Consider the following 20,897-nt stretch of genomic DNA (forward strand, 5'->3'; position numbering starts at 1 on the left):
ATTATCTAAAATGAAACAAGTTAAAAAAAGTAACATGTTTTAGTTATTTAAATGGTTTACCCTGACCCTTTTTATAACTGGGGAACATGATTATTTTCACTTGTTGTCTTTTCTAAATCATACACTGCCACTATTTTTATTTTCTAAGGAGAAATCAGTGAAATTGCATTTTGCTTAAAATATTTCAGGTTTCATGGAATATTTAGAATTTTAGTGATCAAGTATTACTGTTGTAGTTCTTAATATATGAAATAATTGATTAATATGTATAAATTATCTGTAGAATAATGTACATGTTTTTTTTTTTAATTTGGGCAAGGAAAAACTTGCCTAATTTTCACCTTAACTCCTGAAGGCATATTTATTCAAATATAATATATATATATTATAATATATATAATATTTTCCATACTTTAGAAAAATAGTTTCTGTATTCTCCACTTTAGGCAGTTAACTTTGAAAAGACTTAAGTGTTGTATACATTTTATGTCCTAGCAAAATTGACTGTTTTTTTTTTCTTTTCTTTTTTTTTTTTTTAAACCAGTACCAGGGATTGAACTCATAGCCACGCACTTGCAAGGCAGGTGCTTATGCCGCTGAGCTAAATCCCCAGCCCCTAAAATTGATTGCTAAAATGACTTTTGCTGATACAATTATAAAATGGGAACTCAAGATGAACTCATTTATTGATTCTTAACAAGTATTTACACATTACTAAATTAAAATATATAATTATTATTGGATATAATAAATTTAAGAGTTATAAAATCAAAAACATGTAGATCTTATTAGGAATGTTGTTATAAACGTTAACTTTTGACAGATTTTTTTCCTGATCCTGCAATCCAAAGTAGAATATTAGGTTATTCTTTCTCAGTTTATTGTATTCTCTCATGGTAATCATCGTAATTTGCAATTCTCTGCTTATTTGTTTCTTGAATGTCCATTTTTGACAAGAACATAAATCCCAAGAAAACTGGGCCCGTGTTGTCTGTGGCCAGCTCTATGTATCTGAAGAGCTTGGCACAATGTGTAAACGTTATTACATGAAAACAACAAATATAATTGTATTTTCACAGTTTTTGATCTTGATATGTTGGAAGGGGACTGTCAGTCTGGGGAGCTAGGAGTTTGACTGTCTGCATTACGGGTTTATTTATATGCTGTTATCTGTCATTTTTAAAGTGAGATATGGGAGAAGGGAACTTGATAGTACATGCTCACTAATAGTTCACCAGTCATTTTCTTAAAGGATATTTTGAAGGTCTGACTATATTTTGGATAATCTTTATCTTGATATTCTTAATTTTCTTTTTTTAAGTGGTATATGATCAGCATTGTCCACATTTACAATCGATGGAGGAACAGTGAAATTCGGTGTTATGTTAATGGACAACTGGTGTCTTACGGTGATATGGCTTGGCATGTTAATACAAATGATGTAAGCTTTAAATTTTTATTCTGTATTCTAATGTCCTTGAGACTGTGATCTGTCCATATAACATGAAGTGAAAACACAGCTTGATAGAAACAATTGAATGTTACTTTGAAATTTTTTTAATTAAGTAAAACTTAAAATTTAAATTTACTATAATAAAATTGCTAAAAAGATATGGTTAATGATATTAAACCAAAAATTACTTGGAAAGTTTTTAAGTATTTTAGCTCAAGAAACATAAGTATAGTATTCTGCTCCTTCCATAGTCTAAACACCAAAAAATGTGTCTTACCTCTTGTATGGATGTGGAAGGAAAGGAAGGATTTAAACAAAATGAATAATATGTAATCAATGTTATTAAGATGGTAAAAAAAAATAGTGCAAAGTGGTTGCCAGGTATAGAAAGTAATGTAGGGCAAAGAGAAATTAGATTGTTCAGGAATGATTTAAGTGAGAATTTAAACAAATCATGTGGCTGTTTGGGGACATATCATCAGTGGGAGCCCTGGGTACGAAGCCCATCAGGTAGAACTGGAAAGTTCAAGGAACAAGGCAGCCAGTTTGGAGTGAAGAAGGAAATGGACACAGAGTACTGTGCAGAGATAAGATTATACAGGTGCTAGGGAGCCAATTGTGTAGGGTTTTGTAATCAAAGCCTGGACTTTCCCCTCTTAACCTGTGTAAAAAACCTTAGAAGATTGTAGAGGACAAGCAATGTCTGCTTATTTTAAAAGCATCAATCTGGCTGCATTATTGAGAATACCCTGGAGGGAATGACGTAAAAGCAAGGAAGTTAGTTATTGTGGTAATAATAATAGTTTCGACCAGCATGGTAAACCTGGGGCAGGTGACAGTTGGCCCCCAGCTAAAGATCTAGAATTGAAAACTCAAAGCCATTCACCATTTCTCAACATCTACTGTTGCAGTGTATCTAGTTTATAGTACCTTAAAAAGAAATCCATTTCTCAATTCTATTATGCATCTCTTTTCAACCTTAATATCCTGAAAGGTAGAGGTCATACTGTGTTCTCTTGTTTTATCTCTTAAGTAGCACTGTGTGAATAGTCCAATTCATTTCCTGGCTAAATCTGGCTCATAGTCTGTTTCTGTATGACCTGGTAGCTAAGAATCTTGTTTTTTATGTTTGATTTTTTTAAAATGACATGATCAGAACAGAAAAAGTCAAATAATACGCAGCAGAAATGGCACGTGGCTTGTTAAATCTAAAAATTCCTGTAAAAGATTTTTTTGTTTCTGTCTTATGAACTCATAAATTGAGCCATATTCAAAAAATAGAACAATTTTATCAGAATTGGAAAACACATTAAATTGTGATTTCTGTCTTTGTACTTAATGTCATTAGTTGATAAGACGATACATTTTTTAGAAAACTTAAATTTCTGAATTACTTGTGATGTACTTCAAGAAATAGAAAAGCCTGGGCACATGTATATAGTTTATGAAGGGGTAACATCTTTGACTTTGATAGTTTTATTTGCAAGTTATGTACTTGAGTTTACCTTACTGGACACTAGTCACATTGTTGTAAAATTTTGTTGAGGCACTAAAAGGAAATTAGATGTGGAATATCATTTGTTGATAGAAGAAATTGAGCAGTGATTGTTTTAACTGCTGTGAGTTGAGTGGGTTGTTCTGTTGTGTTTTAATTTTTAGATAGATTTTCACTATGCAGTTCAGACTGATCTTGAACTCACTTTGTAGCCCAGGCTATCCTCGGACTCACAGTGATCCTCCTGCCTCAGCTTCCAGAATGCTAGGATTACGGGTGTGCACCACCATGCCTGGCAAGTGGGAATTTATTAGTGTGTATGGAAGAGCCTTTTTAAGCATGGCTTTCTAAGGTGTCAGATCCGGCAGATGGAGAGCACTCTTCTCTTAGATAGCAGATTTGAATAGTTAGTGTTTATTTGGTTCCTTATAAGGTTTACTCATGTAAGAGAAGGAACTGATTCTCTTGTACTATTTTTTTTGGGGGGGGGGTCTTTTTCCTTTTTATCGGTACCAGGAATCGAACTCAGGACTGCCTGCTTGTAAGGCAGGCGCTTATGCTGCTGAGCTAAATCCCCAGCCCCTTGTACTATTTATTTTGTGTGAGAAAAAGAGAAGTTCATCCATAAAGGAGAAGAGAAATGCAATTTTAAAAATTAGGCCGTGTGAGTTTACAGTTTATAAATAGTAATTTTCTAAATTCAAATGAATTTATTTGAAAATATGAAGTACTACCTGTTTTACAAGTAGTTTTGCTTTCTTAAAATAATTAAAAATGCTTTTTGCCTGTAATGGTAACATTCGGTTAGTAATCAAGTCTGAAGAAAGGTGAGATAGTTGTTTAAATATAAAGCACTTAAGTGATTTATTTTCTGTATAAATCCTTATTGGCTGCTATTTAAATCATCCATAAAATATGAATTGATATTTATTCTCTGGTTAAGATATTTATGGTGATACAGTCATTCTTCACTATTTCATCATTATGAAATAATAATTTGTTTTTTTTTTTAACCTTTGAAAAATAGAGCTATGACAAGTGCTTTCTTGGATCGTCAGAAACTGCTGATGCAAATAGGGTATTCTGTGGTCAACTTGGTGCTGTATATGTGTTCAGCGAAGCACTCAACCCAGCACAGATATTTGCAATTCATCAACTAGGACCTGGGTATAAGGTAGGAATAACTATCTTATTATAAACTGTAGGAAGTTTTAATGGTAAAATGGTGCAGCATAATATTTAGTAAAGAGTCTTTCTTCACTATGATTTAAGTCATATCTATTTTTGGAACTCAGGTATTGTGATTTTTATTTTTATTAAAAGGTGCTTTTTCTCTTTTGGAATAACTTTTACTTTGATGAACTTGTTTGTTCTTCAGGATTTTTATAATGTTAGAAGCATACATTTTGTTATCAATTTTGAAAAATAAATTTTATAAAATGACTACCTACTACGTTCTTTGAACTCTTAAATTTTGAACTGCATACATTATATACTGAACATGAGAAATGTCTTAGTAACTTAGAGGTAATGGTAAACTATAAATATTTAGAAGGAAGTATTATTAAATGTTACATGAGACTGAAATTATTCAGTTTTAGTGTCTGCTTTTGTTTGACCTTTGTAGTAGATGAGGAAATTGATAATGAGTACTGTAAACCAGTTCTTTAATTTATTCATCATGTTTTTCCTGTTTCTTATTTAATTTTGTCTAAAAAGATAATTTTGCTTTTTATTTGTCTTGAAGGCTTTTATGCAAGATATAGCATTCCCAGTTATGAATTAGTTTATTTTCAGTGTGCAACAAAGTTGGCTTAGGGAAATATGTATGGATTTTCTTTCTTTCCAACATTTCAAATACTTGCAGCTGAGAGAGAATTCTTTATTGTAAGTAAATGATCATAATTTTTAAAGAGTACATTTCTCGTTTTGAAGTGCTTTTAGTTTTTTAAATTTAATATTTAAATAATGGCAAGATTATGGTACAGAAGGAGAATACTAAACATTAAGATATTCTTTCTTTTGTTCTTATGTTTTTATATTGATACTTGTTCGTTTTATCTTAGACATGTAAGCAACAGTTTGAAATTATCCTTAGTAAAAAGTTGTGTTCTTGTTATTCTGATAACTATAATATCAGTAGTAGTCCTGTTATTTTTATGTCTAAGTGACAGTTTTGCTTCTTTTATCCAGTTCATCTTATTTATTTAATAGCTCTAGATATGAATTTGTGCTGGTAAGGCCATATTTTTTCTTGTATGGGTCTTTTTGTTTTGTTAAATCTATTTCTGCCTTATGTGGACTTGCATGGGAATCTTTCTGTAATTCATATTTTTAGATTAATAGACAGCTGGTTTTTCCTGTCTCTTTACCTTGTCCACACAATACTTGAGCTAGTTTCCTTTCTAGGATTAATATAGTTAAGAGTAACAAATAACAAAATATAAAGGTAAAAATTCAAGAAAAATAGATATGCAAACTGTAGATTCAGTATAGTGTTGTTACTGTGCTTAAGCTTCAGAATTGAGGGGATCTTTCTCAAACCAAAAAAGAGAAAGTGTTAAGTATAAGTGGTTACATTTTTTTTCCATTCATAAGGTAGCAAAAATTGTTCTGAACAGCTTTGCAAACTTAGTAATTTGTCATATGAGTTTCTCTGGTCACATTCATTTGTAACACCTAGGAACCTAAGCAGTATTCTTATGTTACCTTGTTGTATTTGCAAGAACATGTATGATACAGTTTCCTCTGATCCGGCCTGCGGATCAATCCATGGGGTATACCTGGAGGCAGAACGGGGATTAAATAAAGACATAGGGGAGACAAAGAGAGATGGAAGCAAGTTCAGAGAATCTGATCAAGTCCCCGTTTATTCAAGAAGTGATCACATCTTTTATAGGCCAAGGGCGGGAGGTGGGACAGGAAGAGGCTATGGGGATGAATACAACAGGGTCACCCTCACATCTGGGTACATGGCTTAAGCAGGAGAGGATTATGGTTAATGTAGGCAGACACAGTGCCCATAGGAGAGAGAGAGACAGGGAGGCAGCAATGGGGCTGTCGCTCAGTTCCCTACATTCCCCAGTACCCCAGTGCAGTAGTATGTCTACACCAAAGTTAGAAGTTTTAAAATAAATGCCTGTGGGCATTCCAAGAAGGCCTACTGAATCCCTTGGTAATGGAAGTTGAGTGTGAATCCATTGTTACAAATGAATATTTTAGTTTGAAATACCAAAATTATAATCACTATTGTGATAGGTACCATCTGAACACATTTTTTATTTTAACATTCTTTCTAGAATTTTAGATAATGAAAAAAGGAGAAAAGGGTAAAAATGAAGATTCCATTGTGTTTGGACAGAAGCTGATTTGAATGCATCACAGTTTTCTTGTTATCAGTTTTCTTGTTAAAGTACTAAGGAGAATCACTATGAGTTAAAAAAAAAAAAAAGCCAGAGGCTGGTCCTGAGTTCGATTCCCAGTAACCTGCCCCTCCCACCCAGTAGAGGTCCATAGTTAGAGTGTAATAGACACGTAGGGTACAATAATTAGTCGACTTTTGGTTTGAATCATAAATTGTACTTAAATTATTTAGTGCTGCATGATAACAGAACAGGTGTTCAGTAGGGACTTAAATTTTCAATTTTTACTTTAATGGGACAGTTTTTCTCAAAAAATTGGGGTCAGAAGCACTGGAACATCAAACAGTAACTGGGGATTGATAGTGAACATCAGCAAAGAAGCTGCCAGAAAAGGATTTGATTAAATACTTAAAAACATTTCGGCCCAAATCACTGAGTAACCCCTGGAAGCATGTATAAGCTCAGTGAACTGATAAGGATTGTAAGTTAAGGTTTTAAAATTGAACTAAGAACTGAAACACCACTTTTAGTAGATATAGCAGTGACTTTCCTAACTCAAACATGTCAGTACTTTTAAAACTACATAGTTTGCAGATTGACCATTCAAGCCTTCAGTGTATAATTAAAAATAATTTAAGATGAATACCCTAACAAGTCAGGAAAATGTGACACATTCTCAAGGGAAGAGAATACCAATACCTTCCAACTTCAAGGTAACCCAAATGTTGGAAATATTACATGAGAGCTTTCATAATTGGTAGAGTAAAAGAAAATTTATGTCTAATGAATTAAATGATAGAAAGTACCAAACGTGAGATAAAGTCAGATAAAAACTTTAGAGTTGAAAAATGTATCTGAAGTTTAAGAAAAAACTTTCATATAGACTTACTGACAATTTAATAAAATTGAGAAATCAACTAAATATAGAATAATAAAAATATTAGGGGCTAGGGATTTAGCTCAGCCAGCATAAGTGCCTGTGTTGCATATGTGCGGTCCTGAGTTCGGTCTCAGGTACAAAAAAAAAAAAAAAAAAAAAAAAAAAAAATCTTAGAAGAATGACTTAAGACAAGGGGAAGGGGAATGGGACACTGAACCATAAGGATGTATAGGGCAACTGTGAAATGTCTAATATGCTAAGCACGGAAAATAGGACAAAACAAGTGTTTGAAAAAATAATGTAGAACTTTCCAGATTTGATAAAAGAAATGTTTGTAGATTAAAAGCATTTAGTAAACTCCAAGCAAAATAAATTAATAAGAGAACTAATTAGGTACATTCTAGTAAAATTTGAAGAAACAAAAGATAAAATCTTAAAATCAAGCATAAAAAGAATTAGATACTGATAAAAGGAAAACAATTTAACAAGTGTACACTTATCATCAGAAAACAAGGATGCTATAGAGTGGAGCAGCCTTTAAGTACTAAAAAATGAAAACCTGTCAGTTTAGAGTTCTTCATTGAGTGAAAATATCTTTTAGATCTGATAAGGGAGAATTTTGTATCACCAAACCCACTGTCCTGATTGAAGTAGCAAAGTAACAATGAATGAGGAACATGTGAGATTATAAACATATAAATAAAAATAAACCTTTCTCTTGTTACACACACACACACTTGATTGAAGTAAATATTATGTAATACATATGACAAGTAACAAATGTTGGAAAGTATATAAATGGACCTATATGGTGAAAACCTTCTGTATTTTACAGAAATGATAGCAAAGGATATCTGCTCAACACATGACAGCCCCGAAGCAGAGAGAGTTATATTAACTGCAATTCAATAGCCATAAAATGAAATTAACAAAGTTAAAAGTCTTTTGTCTTTATTTCCTGAATTTCAGGCAAATAAATGCCCAGCATTTCCTCATGTCTTATGCTGTAGACCTCTCTCTCAAATCAAAGACAGTATATATTCAGTAGAAAGGAAGAACAAAACAAATAATGTTAGCTAATAGGGATAAGTTAAACTAAATATGAATAGCAGCCAGTTCTGGATTCATCCATTTATACTTCCAGTGAATGTTTGTTAATAGTATTTATCATTAAGGTTGAATACTTTCTAGGTGCTAGAGAATGCAACAAGGAGAACCGAAAGGAACTCCTGACTTTAAAGGGGAGTAATGTATACACTTCCATGGAGAGATGACAGACAACAATGTAGTAGAGTGATGAGGAATTAAACAAAAAGCAGATAGAAAAATTTGTTAGTGAAGTTCTTTCTGCAGACCTCAGAGAAGAAAAACTGATGCAAGCCAAATGGACACATGGTCAAGAGGTTTCCAGGCAAATTTGAGAGCAGTGGAGTAGGCCATTAAACAAGAGCTTAGTTGGCAGATTGAAGGACACAGACTGTATTTCTCTATAACTTACGATGAGCTGAATTCAAAAAGCAACTAGATGTGTACAGGTGATTATTGAAACTTTAATTTTTATTCTAGAGTGGGAGTGAAGCCCACTGAATATTCTTGAATGCTTTGGCCCAATAAAAAAGGATCACTCTGGCTGTTGCATTAAATAGGGGACAAAGGAGGAAGTATGGGGAATGTTAGGAGGCTATTGCATCTAATTAAAACATTATTGTTTAAACAAGACTTGTAGCAGTAGAAAATATTGAAACTAAGCTGGAGTTTTTATAGCCCCAGAAAGCAGTATCTTATTAATTACTGTGAACATATGTGGCTATTATATACTTTCTTCTTTTAACTGATTAAGGATTATCCTATTTCATATATTGTTATATTTTGGTTATCTAAAGCTCATTCTGTAATTGATTCTTCAGTCATGGATCATGGGAATATATTTTGATACTAGTTTCCTGGGCATAAAATGAGTCAGTAATCTTCTTTTTCAAATATCTTAAGTACATTACTAATTGTCTTCTGACATGATATATTGGGGTTAAAAATGTGACACCAATGTAGTATCCTTTGCATTATCAGATAGTTACTCTTTTTATATGTTTAAAGTTTTTATTTTCAATTTTTATTCTTTAATTCAATATTATTTACAATTTTTAAAATATAGAGCTTTGCAAGATATGAATAGACACTACCTGTAAACAAGATTTTCAGTGAAAACGATACTGAAGGGTGCAATGTCAAAAATTCAGAAATGAGCCAGAGATGCAATGCTACTATAAGTATTATTCAGGATTCTTCTGCAGTTCTTGTCAATAGAATAAAATAAGGAAAAGAAACAATAGGTAATAACACTGAAATGAAAAGAAAAAACAATTGCTATCAGATGATATACATATTGACTTAGCAAAGCCAAGTGAATTAGTAAATGATAAGTGAAAACAGCATTCACCAACTTGCATGATATAAAGTCAACATGTAAAAAGTTGTTTTCTTTAACCTCATTTTTGGGAGGAGTTTTTAAAAAACCAAAACATACTCATATAACAGTAAAGACAACATATTCAAAAGAAATGGAAATACTGTGACATGAACTGTTTCATTTCATTGGGATGAAATGAAAAATCAATAGCAAAAACATAATTAGAGTAGAATAGTATTTCTCTTCTATTAACATTTTCATGTAAGGAAAATCAGGGACAATAAAGCTTGTGCATCTGATTTACTTCACTTAACATTATGGTCTTAAACTGAGTATTCATTATTCTATAAATACCTCAAGGTTATCTTTTTATAGCAGAAATCCACCATGTATAAATAGCGCATTTTCTTTATTCTTCTTTTGGTGGGCATCTAGGCTTTTTCCAAGATGTAGCAATTATGAATTGTGCTACTATACACATGAGTAAACATAAATCACTGTGTACTGAAAACCTCCATAGAGGGTACCAGTTTCTCTTCCAGCAATACGGCACACTCAATTCCATTGTTTTTGCCAGGTAAGGGACATCTGCTCCTATACAGGAATCTCTGCATATCTCAGTGAGTAGGGTTAAAGTAGAGGTCCGGTAAAGATCCAGGTAAGAGGCTTCACTTCTCAGCAAAGCACAGCTTGCTTTCCCACAACTCTGGTATGATGTTTGTTACATTCTTGAGAAGATACCCATAATGGTTGATACCTGTGTCAACTTGAAATGTTTAGAAGTTTAATTAAGCAACTCAGCAGAGGCCAGGGTTCTCTCTTTGTAAACATCTTCATCCTGTGCGAGAGTAGGATACCGAAATGGTGTGAGTGCTGCACCTGTTGCAAGGGGTGGTAGTCCGCTTATATAAGGGAGTAAAGAGGCTTACTTTCCCCTGCTTTCACTCTTGCTGTTTTTGCTGTCTTCTGCCATCTTGAAATATTGCCCTTGTGCCATGCCACCCTGATTATGGACTGAAACTTTCCCAAACTGTGAGCTAAATAAAATTTTCCTCCCTTATTTTTGGGTATTGGGTATTTTGTCTCAGCAACTAGAGAAAAGTAAACAGGACGTAATTTGGTACCTTAAGTGGAGTCATTGCTGTAAACATGTGATTCAAGAGCCTTTGGGAATGGATTGTGGGAAAAGTTTGGAAAGGTTTGAAGAGGTCTGAAAGAGTACACCTAGAACACCTTAGGCTGTTTTGTATAGGAGATTCTAGTCAGAGCTCAAAAGACTTAGACTGATAGAAATCCTGCTGGTAAAGATGAGGGTCAGGAGGTTTTTACTGGGAAGAAGGACTACATTGGTTTTGGACTCCAGGTGGTCCATATTAGGACTTGGCAAAAAGTTTGCCTGAATTTTGCTTGTGTTTAAAGTCTTTGCCTACACCTTCAAGAATTTTACTTACTTTGTCTTCTGGTAGATTAAATGTTTGCTTTTTAATGTGTACAAATTTGATTCATTTTGATTTTTAGTTAAGCGTATAATGAGGGATATTGGTCTGAGTTCAGCCTTTGGCATGTGGACAGCCAGTTTGCTCAGCATCATTTGTTAAAGAGGCTATCTTTCCTTCAGTGAAGGAATTTGACCCTTTTGTCAAAAATCATGTAAGTAAGTGTTCCTGGAGGTGGTGTTGTATGTTTTATTCTTTTCCACTGATTATATTTCTGTGTGTGTGTGTGTGTGTGTGTGAGTGTGTGAGTGTGTGTGTGCGTGCGTGCGTGCGTGTGTGTGCATGCGTGCGTGCGTGTGTGTGTGTGTGTGTGTGTGTGTGTGTGTGTGTGTCATGCTGTTCTTAGCATGGTAGCTGTCGTGGTTTATGTCGGTGGCCCCCAGGCCTCATGAGTTTGCATTGTTCATTTGTGATGGTTCATTGTGTAGTGCTTGGATTGATAGTGTCAGTGCTCCACACACATAGGTGTGGAGCCAGGATGTGATGTAATGGCAGGAAGAAGGTGTGTGTTGCTCTTTGCTGGTTCCTGTTTGCTGTTTGCAGCTGCCAAGAAGGGCGGCCCAGCCATGCCCGCCTGTCTGGGAGCCAAATGAGTGTGGACTGAAACCTCCAAAAACTGTAAGAAATAAACCTTTCCTTTCCCAACTTGGGCATCAGGTATTTTGTCTCAGCGAGGAGTAAAAAGTAACTAAGACAGTAGCACTGTTGTATAATTTGAGGCCTGAGATTGTGATGGCCCCTGCCTTGCTCTTGTTGCCCAAAATTGCTTCTACTATTCTAGATCTATTCCAGTTCCATATAAATTTTGGGATTATTTTCTCCAGTTCTTTAAGGAATGTTATTCAGATCTTGATTGTGATTGCATTGAATCTATGTAACAGTTTTGGAAGTATGGCCATTTAAATATACTGGGTCTGCCTATCCAGGAACAGGGAATATCTTCCATTATCCTTATATCCTCTTGAGTCTCATTTTTTTACACTACTATAGTTTTCATTGTGGAGGCCTTTTAGTTCATAGGTTATGTTAATTTCTTAATTATTTCATTTTTCGAGATTCTGTTGTAAAAGCTATTATTTCCCTACTTTGCTTCCTGGTGAGTTTGTTATTGGTATACAAGAATGCAGTTGAGTTTTGATTTTTGACTTCATGTCTTGTTACACTATTGAATTTGGTTATTAGTCCTAGCAGTCTTTTGGGTATTTTGAGGAGTCATTTATGTAGAAGATTATGTCATATACAAAGAATTTAGTTTATTCTTTTTATACCATATCCCCTTTATTTCCTTTTGTTGCCTAAATGTTCTAGCTAGTATTTTAGGATTATATTAAACAAAAGTAGTGATACCAGACATCCTTGTCTTGTTCCTGATTTTAGAGGGAAAGCTTTCAGCTTCTCTCCATTAAGTGTGGTGTTGGTCATTGATTTCTTTCATAGATGGCTTTTATCAGATTTAAGATAAGGACCCTCTATTTTCTTTAGGGTTTTTTCATCATGAATAGATTCTGAATTTTGTCAAATGGTTTTTTGTGTGTATGTGTTGAGATAAGCATACAGGTTTTGTCTTTACTTATACGTATTACTTTCATTGATTTATAAGTTAAACCATTCTTGCATCCTTGAAATGAATCCTGTTTAGTCATGATGTGTGATCTTTTGATGGTTTGTTGTGTTCTTTTTGCTGGTCTCTTTTTGAGAACTTTTGGTGTTTTTTGATAGGATTGGTCTACACTTCACTTTGATAACTGGGTCTTTTTGGAATTGAAATTACAATTATAGGAATGACTTTAGGAGTATAGCTTCCCTTTTGATTTCATTAAATAATTGGAAGAATGTTGGTGTTAGAACTTGTTCCTTTAAATGTTCCTTTAAAGTTCAACACTGAGTCCATTGGGACCTGGGAATTTCTTAGTTGGTAGTTTATTCTTTCATTTTACTGATATTCTCTTATTTAAAATTTTTATATATTCTTGGTTCAGCTTTGGCAGTTATATGTATCTAAGAAATTATCCATTTCTTCTGATTTTTTATTTTATTAGAGTACAGGTTCTAAAACTAGTTACCAATAATCTTGATTTTAGCTGAGTCAATTGTGATTTGGCCTTTTCATTTCTAATTATGCGATTTAGAGTCCTTTTTTTCCTTTTAAAAAATAATATTGGCTAATATTTGTCTAATTTGTTCAATTAGGGTTTTTTGATTCATTGATTCTTTGTATTTTTTTTTCTTTTTAGTTTTAATTTCATTAGTTTCTAACCTGATCTCTGTAATTTCATTCCTTGTACTAGATTTTGGATTGATTTTTTATTGTTTTTCTAAAATCTAGAGGTACATCTTCGATTATTTGTTTAAGCCTATCTAATGTGAGATTTCCTTGCTATAAACTTCCCTCATAGTGCTGCATTCATTGTGGCCCATATTTTTCTATATGGAGAGGAATTGTAGTTCAGTTATAGAAACTGATTTGTTCTTTAATTTCATCAGTGACCCAATGATTATACATAGTTGTATTATTTAATTTGTATGTGTTTGAGTATTTCCTTGGTGTCTTTTGACATTAATTTCTAGTGTTACTGCATTGTGGTCTGATGATATGCACGGGGAAATTTCAGTCCTTTCACATTTACTTCAGCATGCTCTGTGGGCTAGTATGTTGTGATAGTCTATTCTGGAAAAAGTCCCATGTGGTACTGAAATGAATGTGTACTCTGCTGCTGAGAGGAACATCCTAAATATGTATTATGTACTTTTGTTCAAAAGTTTGGTTCATCTCTGATATTTGTCAGTTTTTGCATCCTACTTTGTCAATTTTTGCCTACTTGATCTGCTCCTTTGTAATAATGGGGTACTCTTATGTTTGTTTCTGAGTATTCCCTCAAAGTCTTATGCAGTCATCTGGGCAGGCTTTTAGAGTTTGTGAATGATTCATGGTCTAATTCTGGGATTATGGGTGTGAGTGCTACATTCAAATGTGTGTGGCCTACATATAATATAATGGACAGATAAAGTCTTTTCTTGGTGCTCCTCTTTTTTTGGTGGTGTTGTTTTTAATATTTGTAGCTGCCATGAACTGTTGCCCTCTGCCATACCACCTGCCTTAATGCCAGCTGATTATGGACTGAAACTTCTACGAACTGTGAGCTAAATAAACCTTTCCTTCTTTCATTTTGGGTGTCAGGTATTTTGTCTTTTTTTAAAAAAATTTTATTTTAAAGAAGGTAAAATTAAACATAACAAAACAGAAAAAGCCGATCAGAAGACGACAAATGTAAATGACACAGATTTCAAAGCAAGACAACAGGAGATCATCACTGACTACCATAATGTCTCTTGTTTTCTTCTAAATACTTATCCATATCTTCACACACAATGAATTCATACAAAACAAAATAATATTAAACTTTTTAGGACAGAGTGATGAATTCACTGTAGGCCTTCAAAACCAGACAATAGGGAAATCAACAATGGCTGCCATAATGGCTCTCGTTCTGTTCAAAATAACTGTCTATACCTTCATGTATGTTGAAATTAAAACACAACAGACTAAAATAATCTGAACAAAAAGTAATGGCATTACTGGATTTCACAGCATGATGATACAGAATCAGCAATGGATACCATAATGTCTCTTTTGCTTCAACTTAGCTGTGCAATTCATTATGCATTATATAATTGATTATCATAAACTGTTTAGGAGAAGTTCTACACATATATAAGTCTCTGCATGTACACCTATTCTTTCTGTATTAGAAAGAAAAACAAAACAAAATACTAGGAAAACACAAAACGAAAAAGACAAATAAATAACAGTAGCAAAGAACCCAATACACTGACAACATAGGCCTTAAAAACAAGGTGGTAGGAGCATAGCTAGGGTTGTTAATTTACGTAGTGATCTTCTTCCTCAGATCACCATACACTAACATCAGAATTGTTCCAATCCTACAAATGTTAACTGTTTTGTTCCAAGATCTTATAGAATTTGTAGTACATCATCTTATGTATCCTAAGTGTGTTTATATAATTTTAATATTTTTCATTTCCCTACCTTTTTCTTTTTCCTCCTTTTCCCTGAGATATTAATTTTCCCCTATAAGCAGGTTGTTATCCTTTCATGGTATTTACTGAGGTTTTGTATCTTATGTAATCTTACCATTTATTACACTAGAGAGACTATATAATATTTACACATGCGAGTGCATGGTCGTGAGTTTGGTCCCTTGTACCGATAAAAAAAAAAAAAAAAAAAAAATACTTTTTATCCATTCCTCAGTTGATGAGCATTTAGTTTGTTTCCAAAATCTGGCTATTACAAATTGTGCTACTGTAAACATGGGTGTACATATATCACTGTGATACAGTGTTTTCAATTCTTCTGGGAATATGCCCAGAAGTGAAATAGCTGGAACAAATGGGACTTTCAATCCCAGCTTTTTGAGGAACCTCCAGACTGACCTCCACAGTGACTATACCAGTCTATATGTGCAGCAACAGTGCAGAAGAGTTCCTTTTTCCCTGCAGGCTCTCTAGCACTTATTATGGGTGGTTTTCTTTATTGTGGTCCCTCTTTCTGGAGGGAGATGGAATTCTGTGTGATTTTAATTTGCATTTTTCTAATGACTAATGATGCTGAACATTTTTTCATGTATGTATTTGCCATTTGTATTTCTTTATCTTAGAACTGTATATTCATCTCATATGCCTATTTTTGGATACGGTATTTATATCTTGAGGGTCTGTTTTTTTTCTCAAAATCTTTATATGCTCTAGACAGAAGTCCTTTGTCTGAGGGACAGTTGATTTGTGGGTTTTCTTTTCACTGTTAATGGGATTTCTTTCGACATGCAGAAACTCTAATAAAATGTGATCCCAGTTACCGATTCTGTGAAGTATTTCCTGTGTGGTTTGATTCTGTTCATGAATTCTCTACCTACCCCTGTGTCTTTAAGATTTTTACCTATTTTGTCTTCCAACAGATTTAGAGTTTCTGTTTTAATATTTAGGTCTTTAATCCATTTAGACTTTAATTTGGTATACGGTAATAGGCATGAGTCTAGTTTTAGGTTTGGGCATATGGAGAGCCAGATTTTCCAACGCCATTTATTAAAGATACTGTCTTTCTTCCAGTAAACATGTTTGGCCCCTTTATCAAAGACACGGTGCCTGAGTATTTTTATAGTTTTAGTTGTTTCTTCTATTCTGTTCCATTTATTCTCAGATCTGTTTTTATTCCAGTACCATGTTTATTTTATTATAGGATCTTTGTAGTATAACTTCACATCAGGGATTGTGATGTTTCCTCCCTTGCCTTTGTTGCTTAGATATGCCTTTGGTATTCTAGGTCTCTTCTGGTTGCAGATGAATTTTAGGAGTGATTTCCCTAGATCTGTGAGGTATGCTAGTGGTATTTTGCTTGGGATTGCATTAAATCTGAAAGCAATTTTGGGAAAATGGTCATTTTCACAATGTTTGTTCTCTCTATCCATGAACAGGGGATGACTTCCTATTTTCTGAGGTCCTCTTCTATTACTTTTTTCAGGGTTTTATAATTTTCCCTGAATAAATCTTTTATTTTTGTTAGATTGATTCTTAAGTATTTCATTTTTTTGGATGCTATTGTGAAGAGTGTGGCTTCTCTTACTTCTCTCAGTGATTTTTTTGTTAGTGTATAGAGATGCTATTGATTTTTGAGTGTGTATCCAGCTACATTGCTGCATTTATTTATTATATCTAGGAGTCTTTTCAATGGAATTTTGGGAGTCTTTTATGTAGAGTATCATGTCATCTGCAAATAATGATAATTTAGCTTCTTCTTTTCCTATCTTTGCTCCTTTTAATTCTATCTCTTATCTATTTGTTCTGGCTAATATTTTCAACACTATACTGAATAGGAGTGATGATGGACATCCTTGTCTTGTGCCTGATCTCAGGGTAAAGACTTTCAGTTTGTGGCTATTTAATATGATGCTGACTGTTGGTTTGTCATCGATGGCTTTTATCATTTTGAGGTACAGATAATCTATTCCAATTTTCTGCAATGTTCTAATCATAAATAAGTGTTGAACCATAACAAAAGATTTTTCTGCATTTATAGAAATGATCATGTGATTCTTATTTTTGGCTCTTTTGATATGGTGGATTACATTTATTGATTTACTTATGTTGAACCATCCCTGCATGCCTAGGAATGAATCTGACTTGTTTGTGGCATATAATCTTGTTGATGATTTGCTGCATTCTGATTGCTAGTATTTTATTTAGAATTTTTGCATCGATGTTCATTAGGGAGATTGACCTGTAGTTCTCTTTTTCAGTGGGGTGTTTCTCAAGCTTTGGTATAGAATAATATTTGCTTCCAGGAATGAATTAGGGAGAATTGCTTCCCTTTCAGTTTTGTTGAGGAGTGTGAGGAGGGTTGGCATTAAGTCTTGTTTGTATTTCTTGTAGAATTCCACAGTGAATCTGTCTGGGCCTGGGCTTCTTTGTTTGTAGGGATTTAACTATGTTTTCAATTTCATTAATTGAAATTGGGTTATTCAGCACTTTTACATCTTCTTTAGCCAGCTTTGGTAAGTCTTGTGTGTCTAAGAATCTGTCCATATCTTATGTGTTATCGAGTCTATGAGAGTAGAGGTGTTACTAATTTTCTGTATTTCCACAGGGTCTATAATGATTTCACCCTTTTCATTCCTTATTGCATGAATTTGAATTCTTTATGTCCTTTTTAAAAATAAGGTTGCTAGGGGCTTATCAATTTTATGTATTCTTTCAAAGAACCATGATTTATTGATTCTTTGTATTGTTTTCTTAGTCTTTATTGCATTGATTTCTGCTTTGATCTTTATAAGGTCCTCCCTTCTTTTGGCTTTGGGCTTGTGTTGCTCTTCTTTTTCTACATGTTTGAGATGTTGCATCCAGTTGTTGTTTATTTGTGTTCGTTCTGTTTTCCTGATGGGGAAATTCACCGCAATAAACTTCTTGAGGACTGCTTTCATTGCAATCCCATAGGTTCCAGTAAGTTGTATTTATATTTTCTTTGGCTTGAAGACATTGTTTAATTTCTTCTTTAATTTCCTCTGTGACTCACTGATTGCTTAAGAGTGTATTATTTAATTTCCATGTGTTTGTGGGGCTTTTGTGGTTCATTCTGTCATTCATATCTAGTTGCATAGCACTATGATCTGATAATATGCATGGGATAATTTCAATTCTTTTACATTTATTTAAGCATGTTCTGTTGGCTAGTATATGGTCTATTTTAGAGAATGTCCCATGTGCTGCTGAGAAGAATATATTCTAATATTGTTTGGTGGAACACTGTATACATCCACCAAGTGCATTTGTTCACAGGTGTGATTCAGTTCTGTTATTTCTTTGCTGATTTTCTGTCTGATTGGTCAGTCCCTTTGTGTTAATGGCATGTTAAGGTCTCCTGTCACAGTTGTGTTATTGATTATTATATTTTCCATTTCTGTTAATATTTGTTTTGTATAGCTGGGTGCTCCTGAATTTGGTGCATAGATATTTTAAGATTGTTTTCTCTTCCTCTTGAAATTTTCCCCTAAGTAGTGTGTTGTGACCTTCTTTATCTCTTTGGATCAATCTTGGTTTGAATTTCACATTGTCTGCAAACAGAATAGCTACCCTTGATTCTTGTTTTGGGTTCCTGTTGCATGAAGTATTGTTTTCCATCCTTTGACTTTCAGTCTGTGAGTTTCCTTTGGGTTAGATGGGTTTCTTATAGACAGAATATGATTGGAAGTTGTTTCTTGATCCATTCTGCCAGTCTGTTTCTTTTAATTGGTGAATTGAGGCTACTTACATTAATGGTTAAAACATATATTTGATTTATTTTTGACATATTATCTTTCTGCTGTTGCTTCTTTATCTTTCCACTCTGTTTAATTGTCTGCCTTGCATAGTGAGTTTTTCCTATGTCTATCTAGAATGTCCTTCAACATTTTGTGCAGTGTTGGTTTGCTGGTCATAAACTTCCTCAGCTGTTCTTTGTCATTGGAAGTATGTTATTTTACCATCCATTTTGAAGGATGGTTTTTCAGAGTACATCAGTCTGGGTTAGAAATTGTTTTCCTTTAGGATCTGAAATACTTCACTTCTTGCTCTTCTTGACTTCATTTTTTGTGTTGAGAAGTCTTGGTGATTCTGATAGGCTTTCCTTTGTAGTTGATCTGTCCCTTCTCTCTAACAGGTTTTAATACTTTCTTCTTAGGTTGGATTTCCGGAATGTTGATTATTATTATTATATGTTTGAGTGTAGTTTTCTTTTGGTTATAGTTATTTGGATTTCTTTATGCTTCACTGATCTGTATGTCAGTTTCCATTCTCATGTTTGGGAAATTTTCAGCTATTACTTCTATAAATAGCCTCTTGATATCATTTGTTTAGTTCTTTTTTGTTTATCCCTATCAATCTCATATTGTTTTTCTTTGCATCATCTTGAAGCTGTTGAATTGTTATTTCTTGATTTTTTGTTATTTTTAAAAGATCTTTCCTTTCCTGTTCACTAGCTGCAATCTTGTCCTCAAGGTCTGAAATTCTATCTTCCCTTACGTTGAGGCACGTTTGCCAACTTTTGATGGAATTTTTGATTTCATGTATATCTCTTTGAATCTGCTTCATGCATTCTGTTTGTTTCTTAAATTGTTCATTCAGGGTTTTCACTTTTTGCACTGTTCCTCTAATTTTTTAACTATGTCTTCTTTAGATGTGTTCAGCATTTCTTTCACTACATTTATCATTTCTTCTTTTACCTGGGAGATTTTTTCTGATCTGAGTTCTTTTGTAGCTTCCCAGAGTTGTTTCTTTACTTCAGTTGTTATCATTTCAGGAATTTCAAATGTATAACTTACATTTTCTTCTATGTCCATGTCTCCTAGGCTTGCTTGGGATGGGCTGGAGGTTTTCGACTGCATTTTGCTTTTTCATTTTGTCATTTTCCTGTATTTCTGGGTTTTGAGCGATGTTCTAAAGCTTCCCTGTGTGCTCGGAATCACCTGGAGCATCTTTGGCTCCCAGGACAGAATGGATGTTGCTGGGCGTGGCCCAATCAGGCCTGTAGGGACCCACTGTTCTGGGTATTTTGTCTTAACAACAAGAGAAAAGTAGCCAACACAGGTACTAAGATACCTCATTACAATTGTATTAGTATTAATCTGATTTTTCATGTCCACTGGTACTTGTTTTGTGAAGTCGGGCTCAGTGATACTTTTCGTATATGTATTTATAATTGTTAACTCTTCCTGCTGTTTCCTTAACCAGTATGTAGTGACTTTCTTTATCTTTCGTGATTTGTCTTGGTTTGAAATCCACTTTGTCTGAAATTAGGACAGCAATTCCTGTTTTTCCTTGAGTTCCCATTGCATGAGATACTGTTATCTTTCATGTTATTTTTTTGTGATAAAAGCACTCCTTATTCGTTCTCCTAGCTTTTTGCAATATACTCTGTCATTGTTATCTGTAGTCACTGTCCTGTACATGTATGCAGTATCATACAAAAACTGTTTCAGTCTGTGACTTAGCACCCATCCACCAACCTTTCTTAATATTTCCCTTAGCACTCTTCCAAGCATCTTTCACTCTCACTTCCCTGCACTCAGACTTTTTAGCTCATGTATGAGTGACACCAACTGGCTCTTGTCATTCTTTTCCTGATTTATATCACTTAACATTATGATCCCCTTTTCTGTTTGTGGTATTGGAAATAATAGAATTCTGTTGCTTTTTTATGGCCAAATGATATTCCACTTTGTATAGGTAACATATTTTGTCTGTTCTTGACTTGAT

At 33.8% G+C, this 20,897-nt stretch overlaps 1 protein-coding gene across 9 annotated transcripts in view; it reads left to right on the forward strand.

The window, feature by feature from the left end:
* The window catches only part of Nbea (neurobeachin), a 673,150-nt gene that overhangs the window by 91,268 nt on the left and 560,985 nt on the right, over window positions 1-20,897 (forward strand). For all 9 annotated transcript variants that reach the window (XM_063232848.1, XM_063232849.1, XM_063232852.1 and 6 more), the window contains exons 7-8: window positions 1,322-1,441; window positions 3,976-4,122. In XM_063232848.1, coding sequence (XP_063088918.1) covers window positions 1,322-1,441; window positions 3,976-4,122 — 267 coding nt within the window. The remainder of the gene's footprint in view (window positions 1-1,321; window positions 1,442-3,975; window positions 4,123-20,897) is intronic.

Source organism: Cavia porcellus, unplaced genomic scaffold (assembly GCF_034190915.1).
Source record: "Cavia porcellus strain 051 isolate PalLab524CR breed Dunkin Hartley unplaced genomic scaffold, mCavPor4.1 scaffold_21, whole genome shotgun sequence".
Lineage (NCBI taxonomy): Eukaryota > Metazoa > Chordata > Mammalia > Rodentia > Caviidae > Cavia > Cavia porcellus.